Consider the following 21,631-nt stretch of genomic DNA (forward strand, 5'->3'; position numbering starts at 1 on the left):
ATGAATGTGCAAAAATATTACAGAATTCAACATTTCTGTAACGGTTACAGCACCTGAAAATTAATAGCCAGATCTGAAAAACCTGCGTTATCCTTTAAAAAAAAAAACCACTCCCTTTAAAAATGGCACCTGAAAATAAACACTCTCAAGAAGACACTGATTCACCTATGTTTTGACTGGACACAGCCCCATAGAGCATTTTCAATGTTTTCTAAAGGCACCACATTCTTCAGTGTGTTGCCAGAGACCCTCCAGCTCCGCGACCACGCTGCAGTCATGAATAAACATGCTCCCCTCAAGTTCTGGGGCTGCGTGGCCGTATCAGGGGCGCGGGGCATACACAGGAGATCCCAAATGGATTGACATTACCTCCAACCTTGGGGCCACCTGCTGAACCAGGCTTCCTCCCACTGTTGACAGGATTTCCGGATGTTTTAGGTGCAGGAACCTTGAAGGCTGAAGCAGCTGATGACGGCCTATTTCCATCCAGTGATTCTTCATCATCAAAGCTTTTATCTGCACAGAGCATTAGAAAACCGAGTTTGAGAGAACTAAGCTTTGCTGCATTTTTCATAAAACTCAAGAATCAAAGCCATGTACCAAATCACTACTGTGGAAAGATACATAATACAAAATAAAGCTCCTCTGACTAAGCACTGCTGTATTAGCTGGCACTATGTAAAACAACCCCGTGTCATTTAAAATCAGAATGCAATACTGTCGTTAATTCCTACCTACATATACATTAAGTCAAAACAGAAAGCCAAAGACGTAACTCTAAGGATAGTAAAAAGCCATTTTCGGTTTTTTGCTACTCATGCAAGCATTTGCTGCCAGCCCCTCCCATGGAGCATCTTCTAGCACGCCCTGCCTTGTCCCTCACACCCAGACTCTGCAACTTACAATCACAGATCCGTTTGCAGATCAGCCGCCTCATTCCTCTGAAAGCTCTGAATTCCCCTCGCCCTAGGCCGCTCCCGATAGCTCACATGGCCAAACACAGCAGGTCCAACACTAATCAAAGATTCTATCAAAAATGGGCAGAAACGGCCACAGAGCCACCAGTGAGGCTCGTGCCGGCATTTTTCTTTCTCTTCCCTGCCCTAGGTGCTGCAACAGCCAATCAGCGACAAGGTGACATCATCCCATGGCAGCTACCGCCAGGCGAAAGGTAAAAATTCTCCATGCAGCTAAAAAATTCTCCATGCCGCTACAATCCTGGTTCTCCAGAAAACCCGACGGTGCGAAATACTGAAGGTTTGTAAACCTCAATCTGTCTTCTCTTTTTTAATTCACATCAAAATTTACGCAGATAGGGAAGGAAAAAAAAAAAGGTTTTATGCAATATTCTGCAGGGGCGATTACTATTGCATCAGTAAAGCATGGAGTATCACGGTGCTCATTACTGTGCATAATTAACTCTGACTATGCTGTTTATTTAGGCCATGGAAACCAAGCTGAACCATTTTCTTCTCGTAAATGACTCTACAACATTCAATAAAGCTCCTTTTACGAGGCTTCTATCCACACTAGTATCATCTCCTTGCATATAAATGAAACACACACACACACACCCCTTACAAGATGTACGCATTTCACTCTTCTCTTGTGAGAAGCTGGTTCTCTCTAGGACCCTGCAGAAGCCAACCATGACAAACAAGATGGGAGAGGCAGAGACGCAGCCTCAGCAGAGGCTTCAGACCAATATGCAGGATCTCTCTCCCCTCTTCTTTCTGCCCCCTTACCTGTGCAAATACCTGAATCACCTAGAACGAAACTGTCCCTCCAAAAGCATCCTTAAATCCAACTACTAAATATATTTGAAAGAAAATACACCAAACAAGTTTTAACACTTTTATTTACTGGGGGGAAAAAAATCAAAGAGACACTCTAACATAAAGCCACATTCCATTTCAGCAAGTGTTTTTCTTAAATAGCACAAGTTACAGGAAATAGAAGTATCTTCCAGTTAAAAAAAATTTTTTTTTTTTTTGCATAACACTATCAAGGAGCCAGCTTGGATAAAATAGTGGGCTTATAAACCTATGGCTTAAATAGACTGTTAAAACATTAATACAATTCCCAAATAAACTTTTTTGCCACCAACATATAAAAATAAAAATAAGGTGAGAGACAGCGTAGACACACAAACCCCACGGAAAGACAGGCAGTGAAACACAGAGTAGCCAGAAGTTCCCATGGAAACAGCATTCCCTTTGCAAATCAGCTGCCTGATCCAACACACAAGAATTGAAAGAGTAAACTTCCCTACCATTAAAACAAACAAACAAAAAAAATAACTCTTAACATTCTCAAACTACCAGGAAATTAATTTTTAACTTTTTGTCAGAATAGACCAGAGAAAAGTATACAAATCATAACATAACTCAATGAAATTTCACAGAATAAATATGCCAGCATCACCAGAATCCAGAGCAGTAACAGATTAACAGCATCATGTAAGCACCCTCATGACCCCCAGTTACCATCTCCTGCTTAAAGCTAACTAGTCTTAACGTAGCTGGTTCGTGCAATATGTACTAGGTGTCCAGCTTCTTTTCATTCAGTATGTTTCGAAGATACACTCATTTTCATTGCTGTATAGTTCCTTAGCATATGAAATGTACGATGATTTATTAATATCCATTCTACTGCTGACTGGCATTTGGGCTGTTTCCCATTTGAGGTTACTGTAAGAGAGTGCTTCTCAGAGGTAAGCAAACAAAGTTAAAGGGTTCTAAGGCTTTCAGCATTACTGGGGAAGTAGTAAACATACTAATTTAGTTTGTAATAAGTCAAAGATGCATATCATAACCTCTAGGGGCGTGGTACCCAAAGGGTGGTTCCCAGGCCAGCAGCTGAGCATCACCTGGTCCCAACACAAACCTGCATCAGAAACCATGGGGATGGGGGCTCACAGTCTGTGTGCTAACAAGCCCTCTAGGTGGTTCTGCTGCATGCTCTAGTTTGAGAACCACTCGCAGTGGTTAGGAGCTCGGCTGCTGACCAAAGGTCGGTAATTTGAATCTACCAGCCCCTCCTTGGAAACCCTATGGGGCAGTTCTGCCCTGTCCTATAGGGTCAACAGGAGTTGGAATCACTTGATGGCAACAGGTTTGGTTTTTTGGTTTTAGCCCTAGGGCAGGGGCTGGCAAATTTTTTCTGTAAAGAGCCGTACAACAAATATTTTAGGCTCTGCAGGTTCACGTATATACTGACTGACTGTGCAGCTACTCAATTATGCCACTGTAGCATGAAAACAGTGATAAAAAATGTTAACAAACGGGCGTGACTGTGTCTCAATTAAATTTTATTTAAAAAAACAAGAGGGCAACTGGATATGGCCTGTAGACAATAGTTTGTCAAACCTTGCCCCAGGGTAACTACTAAAAGAACAGTAAAAGTAAACATAAGTAGACTAATAGAAGAGAAATAATATAATAAAAGTTTCTGATTAATTGAAAATAGGAAAGAATACAAAACGAGATATAAAACATGGAGAAACAGAATAAATTATAAAATAATAAAATAAATACAAAATAAAATACAATGTCCGTAATTACCTCAACTTTGAGTGAACTAAATATTCCAAGCAAAAGATCAAGATTAGAAAAAAATATATAGGCTGCTTAAATGTGGTATAAGATCATACCAGGTTAAAAAGGCCCTCCGTGGTACAAATAGTTAACACATTTGGTTGCTAACTAAAAGGTTAGCGTCCACCCAGAAGTACCTCAGAAGAAAAGCCTGGAGGTTCACTTCCCCAAAAAATCAGTCACTGAAAACCCTGTGGAGCATAGTTCTACTCACACACTGGGTCACCGTGAGTTGGAATTAACTTGATGGCAACTGGTAAAAAGTAAAATGTTAGTGAAAGGTACGCCGTGGCTGACACTAAACTAAAAGAAAGCTGGGGTAGCTCTAAACACACACACCAACTGCCGCTGAGTAAATTTCGACTCACAGCAACCCTGAAGGGCAGAGCAGAACTCCCCATAAGGTTTCGAAGGCTGTAACCTTTACGGCAGCAGAGGGCCACATCTTTCTCCTGCTGAGCGGCTGGTAGGTTCGAACTGCCGACCTTTTGGTTCGCAGCCGAGCGCTTAACCACAGCGCTACCAGGGCTCCTTACTAATTTCAAACAAAGCAGCTTCAAGAAGCATTACTAAAGAGAAATAATAATGATAAAGCAACCAACGGGAAGAAATCACAACCTCAAATTTTTATGCACCCAATACATAAGGTATATAAGGCAAAATTTGAAGAACTAAAAGGATAAACAGACAAATCTACAAACATAAGGGAAATAAATTTTAACCCACTCCCAACCTACAAGAATTCATAAAGCTAATTCATCATCACAGGCTCTAGAATCAAAAAATCTGTTTTACAATTTATATAGAGGTTATAAACACTCTTGGCTCAAAAATATATTCTTAATAGGTATATCAGAACAAACCTCAATTACTTTTCTCCCTAGCACCTACCACTTCGTGAAATAACAGACACTGATTTTTATGAGAGGACTGCAAGCTTCTTAAGGGCAGCAACTTTGTATTGTTCATGCTGTAACCTAGGATAATGCCAGGGTAACTGTCATAGCCAACTACCTCCTCTCCCTGCTTCCCACCTTTGCCTCTTTAGAGTTCACTTTCAACACAGCATCCTGAGTTGAACAGTCATATCAATCACTGCTCAAAATCCTCCTATGACTCCATATAGAGGCCTACCAGCACTCTAAGGTCTTAGAGATCTCAGCAATCCCCCAGGTCTCTCTAACTTTACCTCCTACTCATTCCCCATCTTTCTCTCTACACTGGTCGTCCTGGGCTCCTGGCTGTGACTCATGCCAGGGCCTCTGCACTCGCTCCCTCTTCCTGGAATGCCCTTCCTCTCCATATCCACACTGCTAGTTCACTCACCTCCTTCAGATCTTTATTGAACTGTTACCTTCTTACTAAGGTCTTCTCTGGACACTAAAACCACAAACTCACCAAGACCTTGACAATCCTGATGTACCCATTCCTACCTCCCTGCTTTATTTTTCTCCCTAGCACTTACCATCTACGTATTTTACTTCTTTGGTTCATCTGTCTCTTCCCACTGAAATACATGATCTACAGGGTGGAGACTTCTATTTTGCCCACTGCTATCTCCCCAACATCTGGAACAAAATCTCCCCAACATCAGGAACAAAATCTTTGTAGGGAGACTTTAGGTCTTTAGTATAAGCATTACCAGGTTATCTGAAACAAAACTCTGAAGACAAACAACTATAAACACTGGATAAAATGCATATTTTAAAAAACCTTCTTAAAAGCAATAAATGGCTAAGACAAGATAATAGGAAATACAAGGATAAAACTGGTATATTTGAACTTCTTTCTGAAAGCTTTGTGGGGCAAGGGAATAGAATTCAAAACCCACAAAATGTACAGTCTAACAGGAGACCCTTCCCACCAAATGCTGTTATATCAAGTTACTACGCCCTCAAGGTCAAAGTGAACCAAAAGTTTAAGTCCTTACTATAATTTATTCTTTTTCAAACTTTTCTCAAAAGAGAGCAACAAAGAAGTAAACAAATTGACCACTTCATTTAGGGTCAACTGCTTAAGCATTCCAGAGAGACTCAAGCTTTTACACTCAGTGGGTTCAGACTAGTAGTACTACCAAGCAACAGCCAAAGCAAATGCAAAATCCCTCTAGAAATAGGTCTCTGGTTTCAAATTATTCCCACAAATAACTTTCCAAAGGTTACCAGGCGTAACAGGAAACAAGACACCATGAGCAAGAACAAATACAAAGAAGTAGACAACAGAAACAGGTCTACCTCAAATCCTAGAATTATCAGATAAAATACAGACTATAAAATGCTCATGTTGAAAATAATTAAAAAAAAAAAAAAAACAGTGTCAGGGATCAGGAAAATTATAAAGAGTGGCATAGATTTTTTAAATAACCAAACAGAACTTCTAGAAATGAAAATACAATAACTGAAATTTAAATTCAGTGGCCAGGCATAACAGCTCAAGGGATCGCTAGTAAAGTGGAAGATAAATCAATAGAAATCACCTAGGATAAAAATAGTAGGTGCTCTAATATTTACTGAATAAACTAAAGAAGGATCAAACACAGAAACCCAATAGTAAATTGTAACTATGCTGACACTTCCATTTTCACTCCATTGTTTCAACAAGACAATACTATGGCTGAGTAAGGAAACCAAAGACAAACATTAAAAAGTAATAGAGGACAGAAGCTAATAAAATGAGGAGGCTACAGCGGCTAATTATATGATGGAGAAGATGGAGAAGGGGAGGAAGAGGAGACAGAGATGATGGAGAAGATGAAGAGAGGAAACGGAGAGGAGGAAGAAGTGATGGAGGTAAAAAAGGAGAAGGAGATGGAGGAGATGGGGAGGAGGTAAGAAAAACAGAGGAGATATAAACAGAAGAGGAGGAGGAGATGGAGACAGGAGGAGGAGGAGAGAAAAACAGAAAAGGGGGAGGAGATGGAGGAGGATGAGATGGAGGAGACGGGAGGAGGACAGAAAAACAGAGGAGACATAAACAGAAAAGGTGGAGGAGATGAGAGCAAAGGAGGAGGAAGAGATGGAAAAAGGAGAGGAAGAGAGAGAAGAGGAAATGAAGGCTAAGAAAAGGAAGAGGAGATGGAAAAAGAGGAGGAGGAGAAGGGAGAGAGAAAGGGGACAGGAAGAAAGAGGGAGGAGCAAACAGGAGGGGAAGAAAAGAAGCCCAAGTAAGGGTCTTAACTTACAGCCTTTCACTAACTTTCATTAACATGTGGAACCCTCCTCAGCAAGCACTGAGATACTACAGGTCCACAGTCACATACCTGCGTGTCTGAAATCCAAAAAGCTCTGAAAATCAAGTTTTTGTTTCGTGTTTTTAAACTCATTTGGTGGCAAAATCTGAACTCAGTTTATGGCAACACATGATGTGAACTGCCATGAAGCTATTAACGGTCTTTATCTATTCAACTCAGTGTAAATTTGCATTAACTGCAAAACATTTACCTGCATTTGATTGATTATAAGGTGCTGCCCCAGACTGGAGTCGCTACGTGGTATATGGCATATAACCTTGTATGTATCTAAAACCTGACTCATCTATATGGCATATAACCGTGTATGTATCTAAAACCTGACACATCTGAGTTCAAAGCTCAACTGTCCTCAAGGTTTCAGACAAGGAGTTTTGGATTTGTTTTCTTAACCAAGCTTCTTCCCCCTCTTCGAAGGAAAACCATATATTCAAATGGCTTTTTAAACTTTCCACTTCACTTTTGTTGGTATATATATTCCAAACCCTGAAATTTCTGCTTCTGAATTCATATAAAGGATGAAAAATGACTCCATCTTGCATGGCAGACAAAAGACCAAGTCAAAACTTTATACCACAACTCAGAAAATAAATTCACTTTGTGTGGCTTTTCTTCAGCAGAAACCCGTGAGAGAATCCCCGATAACGTAGCTTCTCATGCACAAAATACAATTCATTTCCTATATTAAGTGGATTCTTATACCAAAGTTCCTCTTTTCACTGGAAGCTGTATCCTTCCTTCTTCTTGTGAAAACAATGAGCAAGAGGACTCTGGATTTGTGAGCTGTTTCATGCTCTTTCATTTCCAGCAGTGACCACAGTCATGTCTAAGAGCTAAACCAGTGACTGAGGTCAGGAAACGATAATGCCTAAACTACTGCAGCATGAGTGTCTCAGAAAACTCTACAAGTTTTAGTTGTTAGCACTCCAGACTTTGTGCTTCTGCAATGGGACACTGCCCCTGGCTTTCCTCTGCCTTCACAGGCCCCTCCAGCTGGGTCTCTTGTGTTGGCTCCTCCTGTTGTTGCTAGTTGCTACAGTCGATTCCTGCTCCTGGTGACCCCGTGTGTGCAGCAGAACTGCTCCATAGGGTTTCCAAGGCTATGACCTTTCAGAAGCAGATGGCAAGGCCTGTCTTCCGAGGTGCCTCTAAGTGAGTTCAAACTGCCAACCTTTTGGCCACTAACAGAAGCTTAACCATTCATACCACCCAGAGACTCTTCCTGGTCCTCTACCCAACCACTAAGTGTTGAATATCCTCCTTCTCCCCAGATTACACAGTCTCTAAATGGCCTCATCCGTTCTCAATGGTTTTAAACCTCATCTGTATGCTACAAACTCTCAAATATTAGTCTCTAGCCTAGATTATCTCTGAGTGCCAGGCCTGTATATCCACAACTGCCTACTACACATTTCCTTGATGGATATCCGAAAGGCATTTCTAATTTAACATAGATAACACCAACAGCCATCTCTAAACCTGTTCTCCTTAATGCTTTCCGCATCTCAGTAAATTACATCACCACCTACTGAGCTGCTGAAGCTCATGAGTGGGAGCCCCTTTGACCAACACAGACAATCTACCCACAGTTCATGTACGTGTAACTCCAAGTTAAATCTCAAATCCACCTATTTCTCTTTACCTAGGCTGCCACTTGTAATCTAAGATCAGACCAATATCATCTTTGTCTATATATTACAACAATCTCTTAACTGCTCTCCTGTCTTCCGTCCTTGGCCTCCTTCCAAATCTATCTCCATAAAGTAGACAATGCAATTCTCTTAAAAAGTAATTTGGCAAGGGGCTCAGAAAAACCAAAGCAATCTTGAAAAAGAAGAACAAACTAAGAGGACTCACACTTCCTGATCTCAAAACATATTACAAAGCTACAGTAATTCAAAGTCTGGTACTGGTATAATGACAGACATAGAGACCAATGGAATAGAATTGAGAATTGAGAAACAAATCTGTACATCTATGATCGATTAATCTGGACAAAGGTGCTAAAGTCCATTCAATGGGGGAAAGAATAGTCTCTTTAATAAATGGTGCTAGGACACCTGGATTTCTACAAACAAAAGAATGAACCTGGACCCATATCTCACACCATGCATGAAAACTAACTCAAAATGGATCAAAGACCTAAATATAAGAACTAAAACCATAAAACTCTTAAGACGAAAGCATAGGGGTAATGCTTCAGGACCTAGTTTTTAACAACAAATTCTTAGACATAACACCAGAAAAGCAAACAACAAAAAACAAAATGAATAAATGAGACCTCATGAAAATTAAAAACTTTTATTATCAAAGGACTTTACCATCAAAGTGAAAGACAACCTACAGACTCAGAAAAAAAATTGGGGTACCTGATAAGGGTTTAATATTCAAGGTATATAAAGAACTCCTCCAACTTAACAAGAAGACAAACAACCCAATCAAAAAGCAAGCAAAGCCTCGTGAAGAGTGTGCTTCTTAGTTCTAGTAGATACACGAGACTAGACGGGCAGCTCCTGTCCAGAGGCGGGATGAGAGGGCAGAAAGGGATAGGAGCTGGTTGAATGGACACCCAAGGTGGAAAGGAGGGATGTGTGGTGACATTACAGGGGTAGTAAATGGGGTCACATAACAATATGTGTATAAATATTTGTATGAGAAATTAACTTAAGCTGTAAACTTTCACCTAAAGGAAAATTAAAAAAAAACAAAGAACTTGAGCAGACATTTCACCAAGAAGGAACACATATGGCCAACAAGCACGTGAAAAGATGCGCAGTTAGAGCAATGTAAATCAAAACCACAATAAGATAGCACTTCAAACTCACTAAGATGGTTATGATTAAAAAGCAAACAAAAATGGAAAACAACAGGTTTAGCGAGGATTTGGAGAAAACTGGAACCCTCATCCATTGCTGGTGGTATTGTGAAATGGTATAGCCATTGTGGAAATCGGTTTGACAGTTCTCCAAAAAGTTAAACATAGAATTATCATATGATCCAGCTATTCCACTCCCAGGTATATACCCCAAAGAATTGAAAACAGACACGCCAACAGGCATTTGTACACCCGTGGTCATTGCAGCATTATTCACAACAGTCTAAAGGTAGAAACAGCCTAAATGACCATCAACGGATGAATGGATAAACAAAATGTGGTACATTCACACAATGAAATATTACTCAGCCATAAAGAGAAATGAAGTCTTGATACATGTCACAACATGGATGAACTCTGAAAACATTACGATGAGTGAAATAAGTCAAATATAAAAGGACAAATATTATATGATTCCACCTATCTGAAATATCTAGAATAGACATGTGTGTAAAGACCAAAGTTTATCTGTGGCCACGAGGGGCAGGTGAAAGGGAAGGGGAGAGGGAGACTCACTGCCTAGAAACACTGAGCTTGGGTTAAAGGTGACAGGCTAATTGGGAGACAGTAAGGGTGATGGTTGAACAACGCGATAAACACAATTAATGTCACGGGATTGTACATGTGAAGAGTGTTGTAGTGCTAATGTCTTGTTACATGTGTATTTATCACAATTAAAAAAAAAAAGTCAATTTGGAGCAATGGCTCCTGAAACCGTTAAGTAACAGGCTCGTGGGAACTTCATAAAAAGATGGATGACATCTGAGTCCACTGATGAACAGTAATATCACCAAGACAAACAATCACAGAAATACATAACACCACCTATTAAAACTCATACCAAAAACACCAGGAAAAAAACAGATTCTGACCAAACTGCTAAAACAATTTTCAGAAAACACAGCCAGTACAGAAACATTAATAACCAAAACATAAAAATACCATGACAATGCAATCAACAAAAGCTAGTATAGGGGAACAGTCTACCTGACAGATGACCTATGTCTTCAAATAAACAGCAAGTGGAGGTGGGACAAAAGGGAGAGAGGGAGAACCCTTACAGATGTACAGAGCCTTAAGAGACGTTATCAACCAACTGCGGTGTTGAACCTTGTTTGAACACAGATTCAAACAAACTCACTGTAAAAGAATATTTATGAAATAACTGAGGAAATTCGAACACTGAATATTTAATAAATAAAAATATATATATATTTAATACTAAGGGTTAATTATTTTATGTACAGTAATGGCACTGGGACTGTTTTTCAAAAAGAAGCGTCACGTTATATACGGGTATGGATAATGACTGGCCATGTATTGACAATTTGTCGACCGGATGATGGGTGGTACTTGGAGGCTCATTACAGTATTCTCTATTTCTGGGTATGTCTGAAATTTTTCCTTAAAAATTTATAATGATTTGAAACACTTTATTCCTTGTGTAAAATTCTACAATGGAATCCCAAGAAAATGATAAATGACATCATGAGAGCAGAGAAAATAAGGAAGGGGCAGAAAGTATGCGAAATCAGCACCTAAAGCTTGTAGCAAATACTTAAAAGATGCAAATAAAAGTATGAAAGATTACTGAAGAACAGCACCACAGCAAAACTGCCACTGGGGATTCTCAGGAAGGGTCTAAACAGCACAGAGAACTGGTCTACCTTGCAGAATGACAGAAAAGTGACAACTTCTGAGCCAGCAGGTATACGAAAGAGCAGCAAAGAACAACTGAAAATCCATGGAATGTCTTCCCCACACTCAACTCCAGGCATTCAACATTTTACACACAGGTATGCTCATGCAAGCACATGTGTGCACGTGCACGTGCGCACACACACACACACACACAATCTGTGAAAATGGAACCATCAGAAAAAGAAAAAAAAGTTCTTGGAACCATTTAAACCCTGTCTGCCAAAATTAAAATTTAATAGAAGGGCTGGAAACAATGAGGAAATCTCCTAGAACATAGAGTAAAAAAAAAGAAAGGTGTAAAACTTGAGAAAGAAGATAAAACATAAAAGATAGTGGACCAACCCAAGAAGTTCAACATTTAACTAATAACGGTTCCATAAGGAGAGACTAAAGCTAACGGAGGGGAGAAACATGAAAAAAGTAATCAGGCATGGTTAATATCTATTTTGCTAGTTCATTTAGGACTTTTACGTTTTTACTCACAGGTGAGATCGGTCTGTGTTTGGGCGGTGCGTATGCGTGTGGTGTGCTCTGTCAAGTTTTTGGTATCAGGGTTATGCTTCCTTGGTAAAAAAAATAACTGGAAAATTTCCCATCTTTTTAAAAAACCCTGGCCACATAGTGGTTAAGTGCCACGGCTGCTAACCAAAAGGTCGGCAGTTCGAATCCACCAGGTGCTCCTTGGAAACTCTATGGGGCAGTTCTACTCTGTGCTATAGGGCCACTATGAGTCAGAATTGACTGGATGGCAATGGGTGTGGGTTTTGGTTTTTTTAACACTTTCAACAGCACTGGAGTTCTGCTAGGACTTGCCTCCTCCTGCCTGTGCCCACCCCCACCCCCAGCTCCGCTAAGACACACGGGCCAGAACCATTTTTAAAGGAAGTTATTTGAAAATGTATTCAACTTTTCTTATGATTATTGCACAATTTGAGTTTTTTTTTTCTCTAATAAGTTTTGGTTATGTGCTCCTAAAAAAAAAAACAGTCATCCCTTTCATCCAAATTTTCAACTCTCACCATGCTTTCTGAATAGCAGGTTTACTGATATAGAATTCACATGCCATACAATTTACCGATGTAAAGGGTACAATTCAATAGCTTTTAGTCTATTCAGTGAGCTGTGCAACCAACACCACAAGGCATTTTAGGACATCTTCTATCACCCAAAAAAGAAACCCCATACCCATTAGCAGCTACACTTCCCCCTACCCTAGTCCCATGCAACCACTAGTCTACTTTCTTCTTCCACAGATTCGCTTATTCTGGGCATTTCATACGAATGGGATTATACAAAAAAAAGGGAGAAAATTTCTCAGAGAAATCACAACCCTTCACTATGAAAATAATTAAATGGTAAAAATAAAAAATGTCCTCCATTTAAACTAAAATGAAAAAAATTTCAGTAAAATGATTAAAAAAAAGAAAAAAATGATTAGAAGCTAAAAATTCAAGCACTTCAATAAAAAACAAAGGCCCAATTCCAACATTCACATGAAGACGCTGTCTTATCAGCAGCATAGTTAATCTGATGTAGTTAACTATTTTATGACTTCATTTACAAATAAAGTTTACAAGAGACCAAGAAATTTGATTCAGCATCTTAAAATATCTAGGTAGGTTTCAACCAACTAGTTAAAAACATATTTGAAGACTTTCACCATTTTCTTTAAAGGCATCATTGAAAAATTCAAGACCTTCAATAATTCAATGAAGTAAAGGGACAATCACAATTTAAACCATTATTCGGTATTAATAAAATTAAATGACAACATATGTTATGATAATCATAATATCAAAGTAACTAAATGAGGCTCACAATAAGGTTTATTTAGAATCTTTTAAAAATTTAGTCGTTCCAGGTACTTAAATTTTCCAGCAGCTGAAGGCTGATCACAGCAGCTGTTAAGAACACTGACTATTCCATTCTGTATGTACAGAGAAAAGCTGTAAACCTCTCATGGCAGATTCAGGTTCATCAGCAACCCTATGCAGTAGTCCTACTCTGTAACTCATGGGGTTACCATGAGTCAGAATCATCCAAGGGCAACTAACAACAAGAACAACAAGCAACATCAGGCTTACGGAGATCCTACTACTAGTGCCCAACTCCTTATACCCAGACGGACAAACGGGACTGCCTCGAGACGGCTACTAGAGTCAGAAGTACAGCATAGGTGGCTGGGCACCCTTAACACAGACCCAAGCCACTGGATGACCGTCCAAGGCCTTCAAGGGCTAAAATAGGGAGTGCTATAGGGTTGCTTGGAAACCCTGGTGGCGTAGTGGTTAAGAGCTACGGCTGCTAACCAAAAGGTCTGCAGTTCAAATCCAGTAGGTGCTCCTCAAAACTCTCTGGGGCAGTTCCACTCTGTCCTACACGGTCACTATGTGTCAGAATCGACTTAATGGCAATGAGTTATAGGGTTGCTCAGAAACCCTGGTGGTGTACTGTTAAAGTGCTACGATCGCTAACCAAAAGGCTGGCAGTTCATATCCACCAGGCGCTCCTTGGGAACACCATGGGGCAGTTCTACTCTGTCCTATAGGGTCGCTATAAGTCAGAATGGACTTGGCTGCAATGGGTGTGGTTTTGGGTTTTTACAGAGTTGCTTTACTTTGGCCACTGTCTATTTTCAATCTTTGTGATCACTGCTTAGTGCCTATACTGCTGCTGAATGCCCAAGCTTCTATCCCTTGTAATTTACTTTTTCTCCTTACAGGCTCTTCTTTTTCCTATCATTGCTCTTTCAAGAAAAGTTTGGACTTTTATTAGATTTGCCAGGAAGTCAAAGGGTTCCTTTCTTTCAGTGACTTAAATTATCCAATCCTAATTATCACATAGAATATTCAAGGATTGGAAGAGGAGAGATCTATTCAGCATTAACTTCTTGCCCTTGTTCCCCACCCCCTAAATCAATAGCTACATCTCAGTTTGGAGTGGTCCCAGAAACCCAAGGGTCCCAGAGGGCTAACCTCTCGAGATCCCTGGTTCTACAATCATTTATATATACATATTTTTAAAAGACTGAAGTTTGCAATAGTAGACTGTGGTGAAATGTTAAATGTTTGGCAACAGTCTCTTTATTATAAAACCATATTTCTTTCCCCGTCAATCTGCAGCATAACAACAAAAGGCCAAATTCCTCTCGTGCGCTTTTGAGGCAGATTGCAGGACTCAGCATTACACAGTAATCCTACAGGTTTTTAACTCTATCTGGTATGACTGCCCAGAGCTCCTACACAATCATCTGGCTGCTTGTTTTCATGCTCTTGGGTAAGGATGAAGACAACAAAACAGAAAAGCACCCTAAAGCCATTCCCAGAAAATTCAGTTGACAGCCACTGTAGTGGTAAGCTACAGCTGCTAACTAAAAGGTCGGCAGTTAGAATCCACCAGGTGCTTCTTGCAAACCCTGTGTGGCAGTTCTGCTCTGTCCTATAGGGTCACTATGAGTCAGAATTGACTTGACATCAATGGGGTGTTTTTGTTTTTGTTTTTTAATAGTGTTTCACAGAGCCCTGGTGGTGCAGTGGTTAAGAGCTCGGCTGCTAACCAAAAGGTCAGCATTCTGAATCAATCCACCAGCTGCTCCTTGGAAACCCTACGGGGCAGCTCTACTCTGTCATATAGGATAGCTAGGAGTTGGAGTCAACTCCACGGCAGTGGGTTTGGTTTTGGCACAGTGTTTCGTAAATCCAATCTCATCTAGGAATAAAACTGCTAATGAACTCATTCATATGGCCCTGAAGTTAAGCTTATATACGACACACTAGGCTAATAAGTAAGAATATATAAAGAGCAACTATAAACAAATTTTAAAAAGTCAGACAACCAAGAAGTTTGCTAAGGATGCCAAAAAGCAATCCACAGATAAGGAAATACAAATAACCAAAGACAGGGAGACAATCAAATGCATCAGAAAAGCAGTGGTGTTTTAAAAGGCTGATGCCATTTTTACCTATCTGGAAGGCAAAATTAAAAAGATTAGTAGCAGCCAGGACTGGAAAAAATGCAGGACAGCAGCCACTGCTGGTGAGAAAGTAAGTGGAAAAGCTTTGGGGGAGCAATTTAGCTACAGCTAACACATATAGGATGGCACACAACAACAACAACACAACTTAAAATGAATACAAACTTGAATCCAGAAATTCCACTTCTAGACTGTCTTAAGAAATATACGTGTGTGTGCATACACGTACACATGGTTTGTACAAAGATGTTTATTTCAGAGCAATTTAGAAAAATTACATGTGATAATCTAAAATTCCATTAAAAAAAGAAATGGTTATGGTGCATTCAAATGAGGCAGATTTACATGATTGCATTAAAAAAAAAAAAAAAACCAGCTCCATGCCATATTGAATAGACATAGTAAATGGCAAAAATACATTCAGAATGATATCGTTCAGGTAAACACAGTCAAAACAAAATTATTCTGGTACTTAACCTGCATGTAAAGGCACAGTAAAAGGTATAAGACATATCCTGAACTAAGAAAAGTGCTCACTTCTGCTTATACCAAGCTTGGGGGTTGAAGGTGGTTTTGAGGGAATTTTTGCTTTATCTTCATTATTATTATATTCATTGTTTGAATTTTGAAAAGGAGAAAAACAAACACAGGTTAGGACTAGTATGATCCATTTATGTTAGATATTCTCATGAGTCTGGTGTGTATTGTAAATGAGAGTGATTAACACATAAATATACACTAAGCTGTTAAAAACTATAAATCCCAAGATAACTGTTACTATACACACATCTTTATTTTGGTATATTTTATTTCTACCTTCACTACCAGTAAAATCCAACAAAAATATTCCTATTTTAAAGAAGAGAATGAGCTGGAAGGTTAACCTCTGAGCCTCACAACAAGTTACTTTTTCTTTAAATCAATACATTTCTGAACAACCTGAATGTATTTATGTACTACTTGAAAAAGACTAAGTAAATATACATTGATAGCTACTGAACCTATAATATTTAAGAATGAAAATAAAATCTGGATATGGCTCAAACCAAATGCAACATTTAAAGCTGCCTGCAAATTAAGATTTAAAAAATGATGAAAACAAAAAAACAAAAAGAGAAAAGGAGAAAAAAAAAAATCCCTTAAGTATCGGAGAACTTAATTTGTTAATTTTGACAGCTTTCGCCTTAAAAAGTAGTAGTTAAAATGATATTCATTTTTGTAAGATCATACAAGACAGTTATATGAATTCTTGGAATAGACCATAACAATATGCAAACCCAAATTTACTATCATGTTTCAATTTAACTATACGCAACAGTTTAAAGGACTGTTCACCAATACCATCATTTTCATGAGTTTGCGTCCTATTCCTCGTAACCCTGAAGGGACTACTCTCCTTAGACAGAAGAGCCATTATATAGACATGAGGGAGGCTAAAACAGAGTTAAAACCCTACATACAGACCAGTCTTCCAGAAGAGCCTAGTGAAAAACACACAAAACATTCTGGAGCAACCTCAAATTCCCCTTTATATACATCTCTGGTGTTGAAGCAATTATGAAAAACACCTCGAAGCATCTTAACAGAAGGCTTAAGAGTGGGAAAAAAAAATAAAGGAGGAAGAAAAAGCTCAGTTACCAAGTGTTACAAAGGACAATGCCAAATGCACCCTTGAGGCCCTAGATATGGGTTCTGGGTTGCTCTCTGGGTCTGGATCAGGGGCATATAATCTCAGCAAGTTTCAGTCTCCCCATCTGTAGCATGGAAATACTAAAATACTCTGTGCACTTCACAGTTATTTGTACCTGAGGAGCTAATGTATACTAAGTATCTACAAAAGTGCTTAGGAAAACTATAAAACACTACAGAAAAATGTGTGTTTTTAAAAGTATTCTTGTCAAAATAAAGCACCGGTAAAATCAGTTTTTAATCAAATTATAACTTCTATAGAATTCTTAATAGGGTAAATATTTTCTAGAGAACTCTTTACCAGGAACGCTCACAAAACACAAACACGTTAATTAAAACAGTGGCCGTGGCAAACCATTTAACTTCTTTAAATATTTTCTTACCACAGAATTCTGTCTGGGATCAAATACTCAGGAAAGATGTCAAGCCAGCTAACCAAACCCTGTCATCCCTCCAAAGGCCATGTTCTCACTTCAAAGCTTTTGCATATATTACATGTTTCTTCAAATAGCCCTTCCTACCCACAACCAGAGGCTGAGCGCTTGGCTGGGTCACAAGGTAAACTGTCACCTTCTATCTGCCAGCTGCGGACTGATCAAGTAGAAAAGACACCAAATGACAAGTGAGCACACACGTGCATACATGCACACACGTGTGTACACACACACATACGCAAAAGTGTCCTTCGTTCTTGGAAGAGATGTGTTTCTCGCACGGCAAACGACCGTCACCTTAAAAGGAAGTGGTGAACGCAAGGAAGGGGTGAAAAACAGATCTTACTCACCATCTCCCATAGCCATTCGGATGGTCCAGGGAGCCCTGTGAAAGCGAGAGGTCAACGGCCGCGGCAGAGGAGTGCGGCCCGGTGCCTGCGCCACTGGGCTGGGCCTGCAGCCTGCAGACACCGGGAGCCCTGTGTGTGTGACCCAGGCCGCGCTGCAGCTCAGCACCGCAATAGCCAACAGCTGCTACTCCACTTCAAAATAAAAGTCTGGGGGCTTGCTGAAAACCCTCCTTTATTCGGCAGAGCCTAGCGGGGCTCGACCGAGATAATTCCTGAATCACACAGATGCTGCTTGATGCGAGTTACGAAGCCTCTCCTTGCACTGGCTGCCCGAAATTTAATGTAGGAAAAGCTCTGGGAGCCAATAAATGCCACCCCACTGGGGGACTTTTAATGCAATCATCAAAACACAAGGCATGTGTTCAGCGATCATTTTCTGCTTCCCTAAAGATATCCTCTAATCAGTGGCAATCACATGATCCGATGGATTAACTGATTTGCGCCTTTTTAGGAAGGTTTTCGTCCCTTTGCCGTTACCTTTGAATATTTACAACGGGAGACTGCTGGGTGTGCACAAACAGGAAGAGCCCGGTCTCCACGATTTACTGCTCTCACTATGCAGGAAGCATCTCTGGCTGCCGTAAACAAATCACGTCAAAGGCCGCCCATCAAAGGCTGCTCTGTGTGTGGACAGCGGGCCGCACAGAACAAAGCTTGCTTCTGGTGGAGACAGAACCCAGCCAGTGCGCAGCTGCGGGGGTGCAGGGCACCCTCCATCCAAGCTGCACAGCCCTCAGCGTAGCACCAAGCTCTAGCAAGGGCCTGCGCTCATAAACAGGTTTTCACATCAGCCTCGGAAAAGAGCCGCTCTGCCTTTCACAAAAAGGGAATGTTATAAACACACACAAGGCCAGACTGCAAACGCTGCCTCGTTGCCTCTTGTAAGCCAAACATCAGAGTAATTCCAAAGCCTAATTTTCATGGCTTATTTTATCGTCAACCTCCAAGAGCAATTCTTTTCCTAGCAAGTGTTTCAAAGAGGGAGGCTGGAAAATATTTTACAACTGTACGCCAAAACTACACCGGGTCCTACACACAGCCACAGACAAATCAGAATTAGGCGTAGCTTCTTCACAGCCAGTGGGGAGGGGAGGCCTGCAGTCACAGCCACAGCGCTGCTGCCGTTTACATCGTGGTTAGCCTAGGAGACTGTCTAGAAGGCTCCATGGCGACATCAGACCCTGCCGAGATCACAGAGGGGCTGCAACTTCCAGTCTTTCCCTCCCTACAGGGCGGGCGTGGACGCTTTCCAGCCACTATCTGAGCAGATTTAAATCCAGTTTCTTTCTAACAGCAGAGCTAATGCCACTGCATTTAGGGACTCTGCCTTACTCACTCTGTACAGAGAGAATTAGAAGTCAGGCTCAAAAAAGCCCTCAAGACAGGAAACGTCTCACTCGTCTTTCTGTTCCTAAGCTGATGATACGTTCCAGTCTCTGAGGATACAACGCACCGCTCAGTGCTCCTGAGTGTGCTCAACTAGTGCTCTAGAAAATCAAGTTAACCGATTCTACCAGAACTGAACCCCAAGGAATACAAATACGGCAATGATGAAAGGAAGCAGATAAAAGCAGGAGATGCGAAAGATATGGATCAGAACATGCCTAAATGGAGAACTGGGAGAATAAAGAAAAGAAAAAAAAAACAGACTTTATCTGAACCAGAAAAGTAAATAGGATGAGAGCCTACACCAGGTCACGCCCACTCAGCCCATCCCTCTCCGGGCTAAAACCCCTCACCGGGTTCCCACTGCCAAAAGGCCCTCTGAGGTCTTCCACACGGCCCACGAGGCTTCATATCACGGTTCCTACTCACTTCTCTAACTAGACCTCAGACGTGGTCACTCGTTTTCCCAACCTACTAGGCTTTGGCCAGGCCTTCCCTCCCTTCTGCTCTTCAAACACACCAAGCCCTTTCCCACCTCTGGGCTTGATGGTGGCGTTTTTCCTGTTGCTCATTCTCTGTTCAAATAAGTCACCTCTCAAAGAGGCCTGTCCGCTACTCTTCTAAAGTGGCACCCCTGAGCTACTCATCATCCGAACACCCTACCTGCTGCACTTAATGACTGACTGTTCAGGGCTCAGGTGGTACAAGCCGTCAATGCACTCAGCTACTACCTGAAAGGCTAGAGGTGGGGGTGCACCCAGAGGCACCTTGGAAGAAAGTCCTGGTTAGCTACTTCTGAAAAACCAGCCAATGAAAACCCTGTGCAGCGCAGTTCTACCCTGACACGCATGAGGTTGGGCTGCCATGAGTCGGAATCGCCTCGACCACCAATGGTTCTTCTGGTTTAACCACTGCTCGGATAACAACTTTCCGCTAAAGTAGTTACTAAGAAGTTGTCACACTGTTGCAACAGATCCTTTTTCTGCTGTTGTCGGTATCTGGTAACATGGCTTTTTCATCCCAAAACACTCTGAATCAATACACTATGAGGTGATATTTCATTATCATGGTTTCAGGAAAACACATGAAAAGGTTTTACTTGCCATAATAGTTTCTGAGGTGATATTTCATTATCATGGTTTCAGGAAAACACATGAAAAGGTTTTACTTGCCATAATACTTTCTGAGGTGATATTTCATTATCATGATTTCAGGAAAACACATGAAAAGGTTTTACTTGCCATAATAGTTTCTAGTCAGAGAATATCATACATAAAATAATTCGCTTTGCACACACACACCAAGGGAGAGAGAGGCATCTTCCCTGCTACTTCAGTATGGTGTGCACAGGAACCATCTCCACAAGTTCTTTATGTCCTATAGGTTCATTTTGGCAACCCTGGTGGCGTAGTGGTTACGAGCTACGGCTGCTAACCAAAAAGTCGGCAGTCCGGATCTACCAGGTGCTCCTCGGAAACTCCATGGGGCAGTTCTGCTCTGTCCTATAGGGTTGCTATGAGTCGGAATTGACTCGACAGCAGTGGGTTTGGGTTCATAGCTTAATTTTAAAGTTTTCGTTTTAGTGGAAGATAACAAAGAGCCATCAAAAAGCTGAAAATTTTGTGGAAAAAACTCGTGTAGAAATAAAAAAGGAATCCAATAAACTCCATGATATTACATTTCATGTGTAAACTATTTCCTTTCAAATTTACTCATATGAATATATTTTCAATGTTCAGTCAATACCTTTTGCTACTTGTGAAGATTATCTGGGTATGCTGGGTAGGAATAAAACATAAGATCATAATTTTTCCCACTAATATTAGTGAGAAAATTTCCTTTTTTCGTTTTAATGGCTTTTCACTGAGGAGCAGGGTTCTTAGGAATAATTTAAAGTCATTCAACAAGGAGTAGTCGCATTTCCTCCATTTCCAACTATAATCACCTTGTTTATCCATTTGTTTGCTTACGTACATCTATCTCCCTCAGTAGAACGCAGGTGCCTTGAGGACAGGAACTTTAACCGTCCTCCTCACTGTTGTGACATGATCTCACTTATATCTGAAGAAGTTCACTCTGACTTCTGGGTAGAAAGTGGATTAGAGGGGAACAAACATGCAACAGAAGTCTACTGCAGGTAAAAACGAAAGGCAACTTAAGAGTGGCGTGCTAACAGCAGAGACGGAAAAAAAATAAGCAAATTTGGGACTTACCAGTATTTCAGAGGTAAAAAAGAGTGATTAGCTAGAAAGGGTGATTGACAATGATCTTCAGGTTTCTATCCTGAGTGAACAGTGGTACCAATGACCAGAACAGATGA

The 21,631-nt window shown here is 40.6% G+C and overlaps 1 protein-coding gene across 16 annotated transcripts in view; it reads right to left on the reverse strand.

Moving 5' to 3' along the window:
* CLASP2 (cytoplasmic linker associated protein 2) overlaps positions 1 to 21,631 on the reverse strand; it is a 186,655-nt gene that overhangs the window by 126,114 nt on the left and 38,910 nt on the right. For 9 of the 16 annotated variants that reach the window (XM_064277442.1, XM_064277439.1, XM_064277447.1 and 6 more), the window contains exon 8: positions 370 to 516. In XM_064277442.1, coding sequence (XP_064133512.1) covers positions 370 to 516 — 147 coding nt within the window. Of the gene's footprint in view, positions 1 to 369; positions 517 to 903; positions 1,175 to 17,865; positions 18,384 to 21,631 lie in introns of those variants that run through there. The other 7 variants (XM_064277446.1, XM_064277445.1, XM_064277444.1 and 4 more) reach the window with 7 other exon arrangements.

Source organism: Loxodonta africana, chromosome 27 (assembly GCF_030014295.1).
Source record: "Loxodonta africana isolate mLoxAfr1 chromosome 27, mLoxAfr1.hap2, whole genome shotgun sequence".
NCBI classification, from domain to species: domain Eukaryota; kingdom Metazoa; phylum Chordata; class Mammalia; order Proboscidea; family Elephantidae; genus Loxodonta; species Loxodonta africana.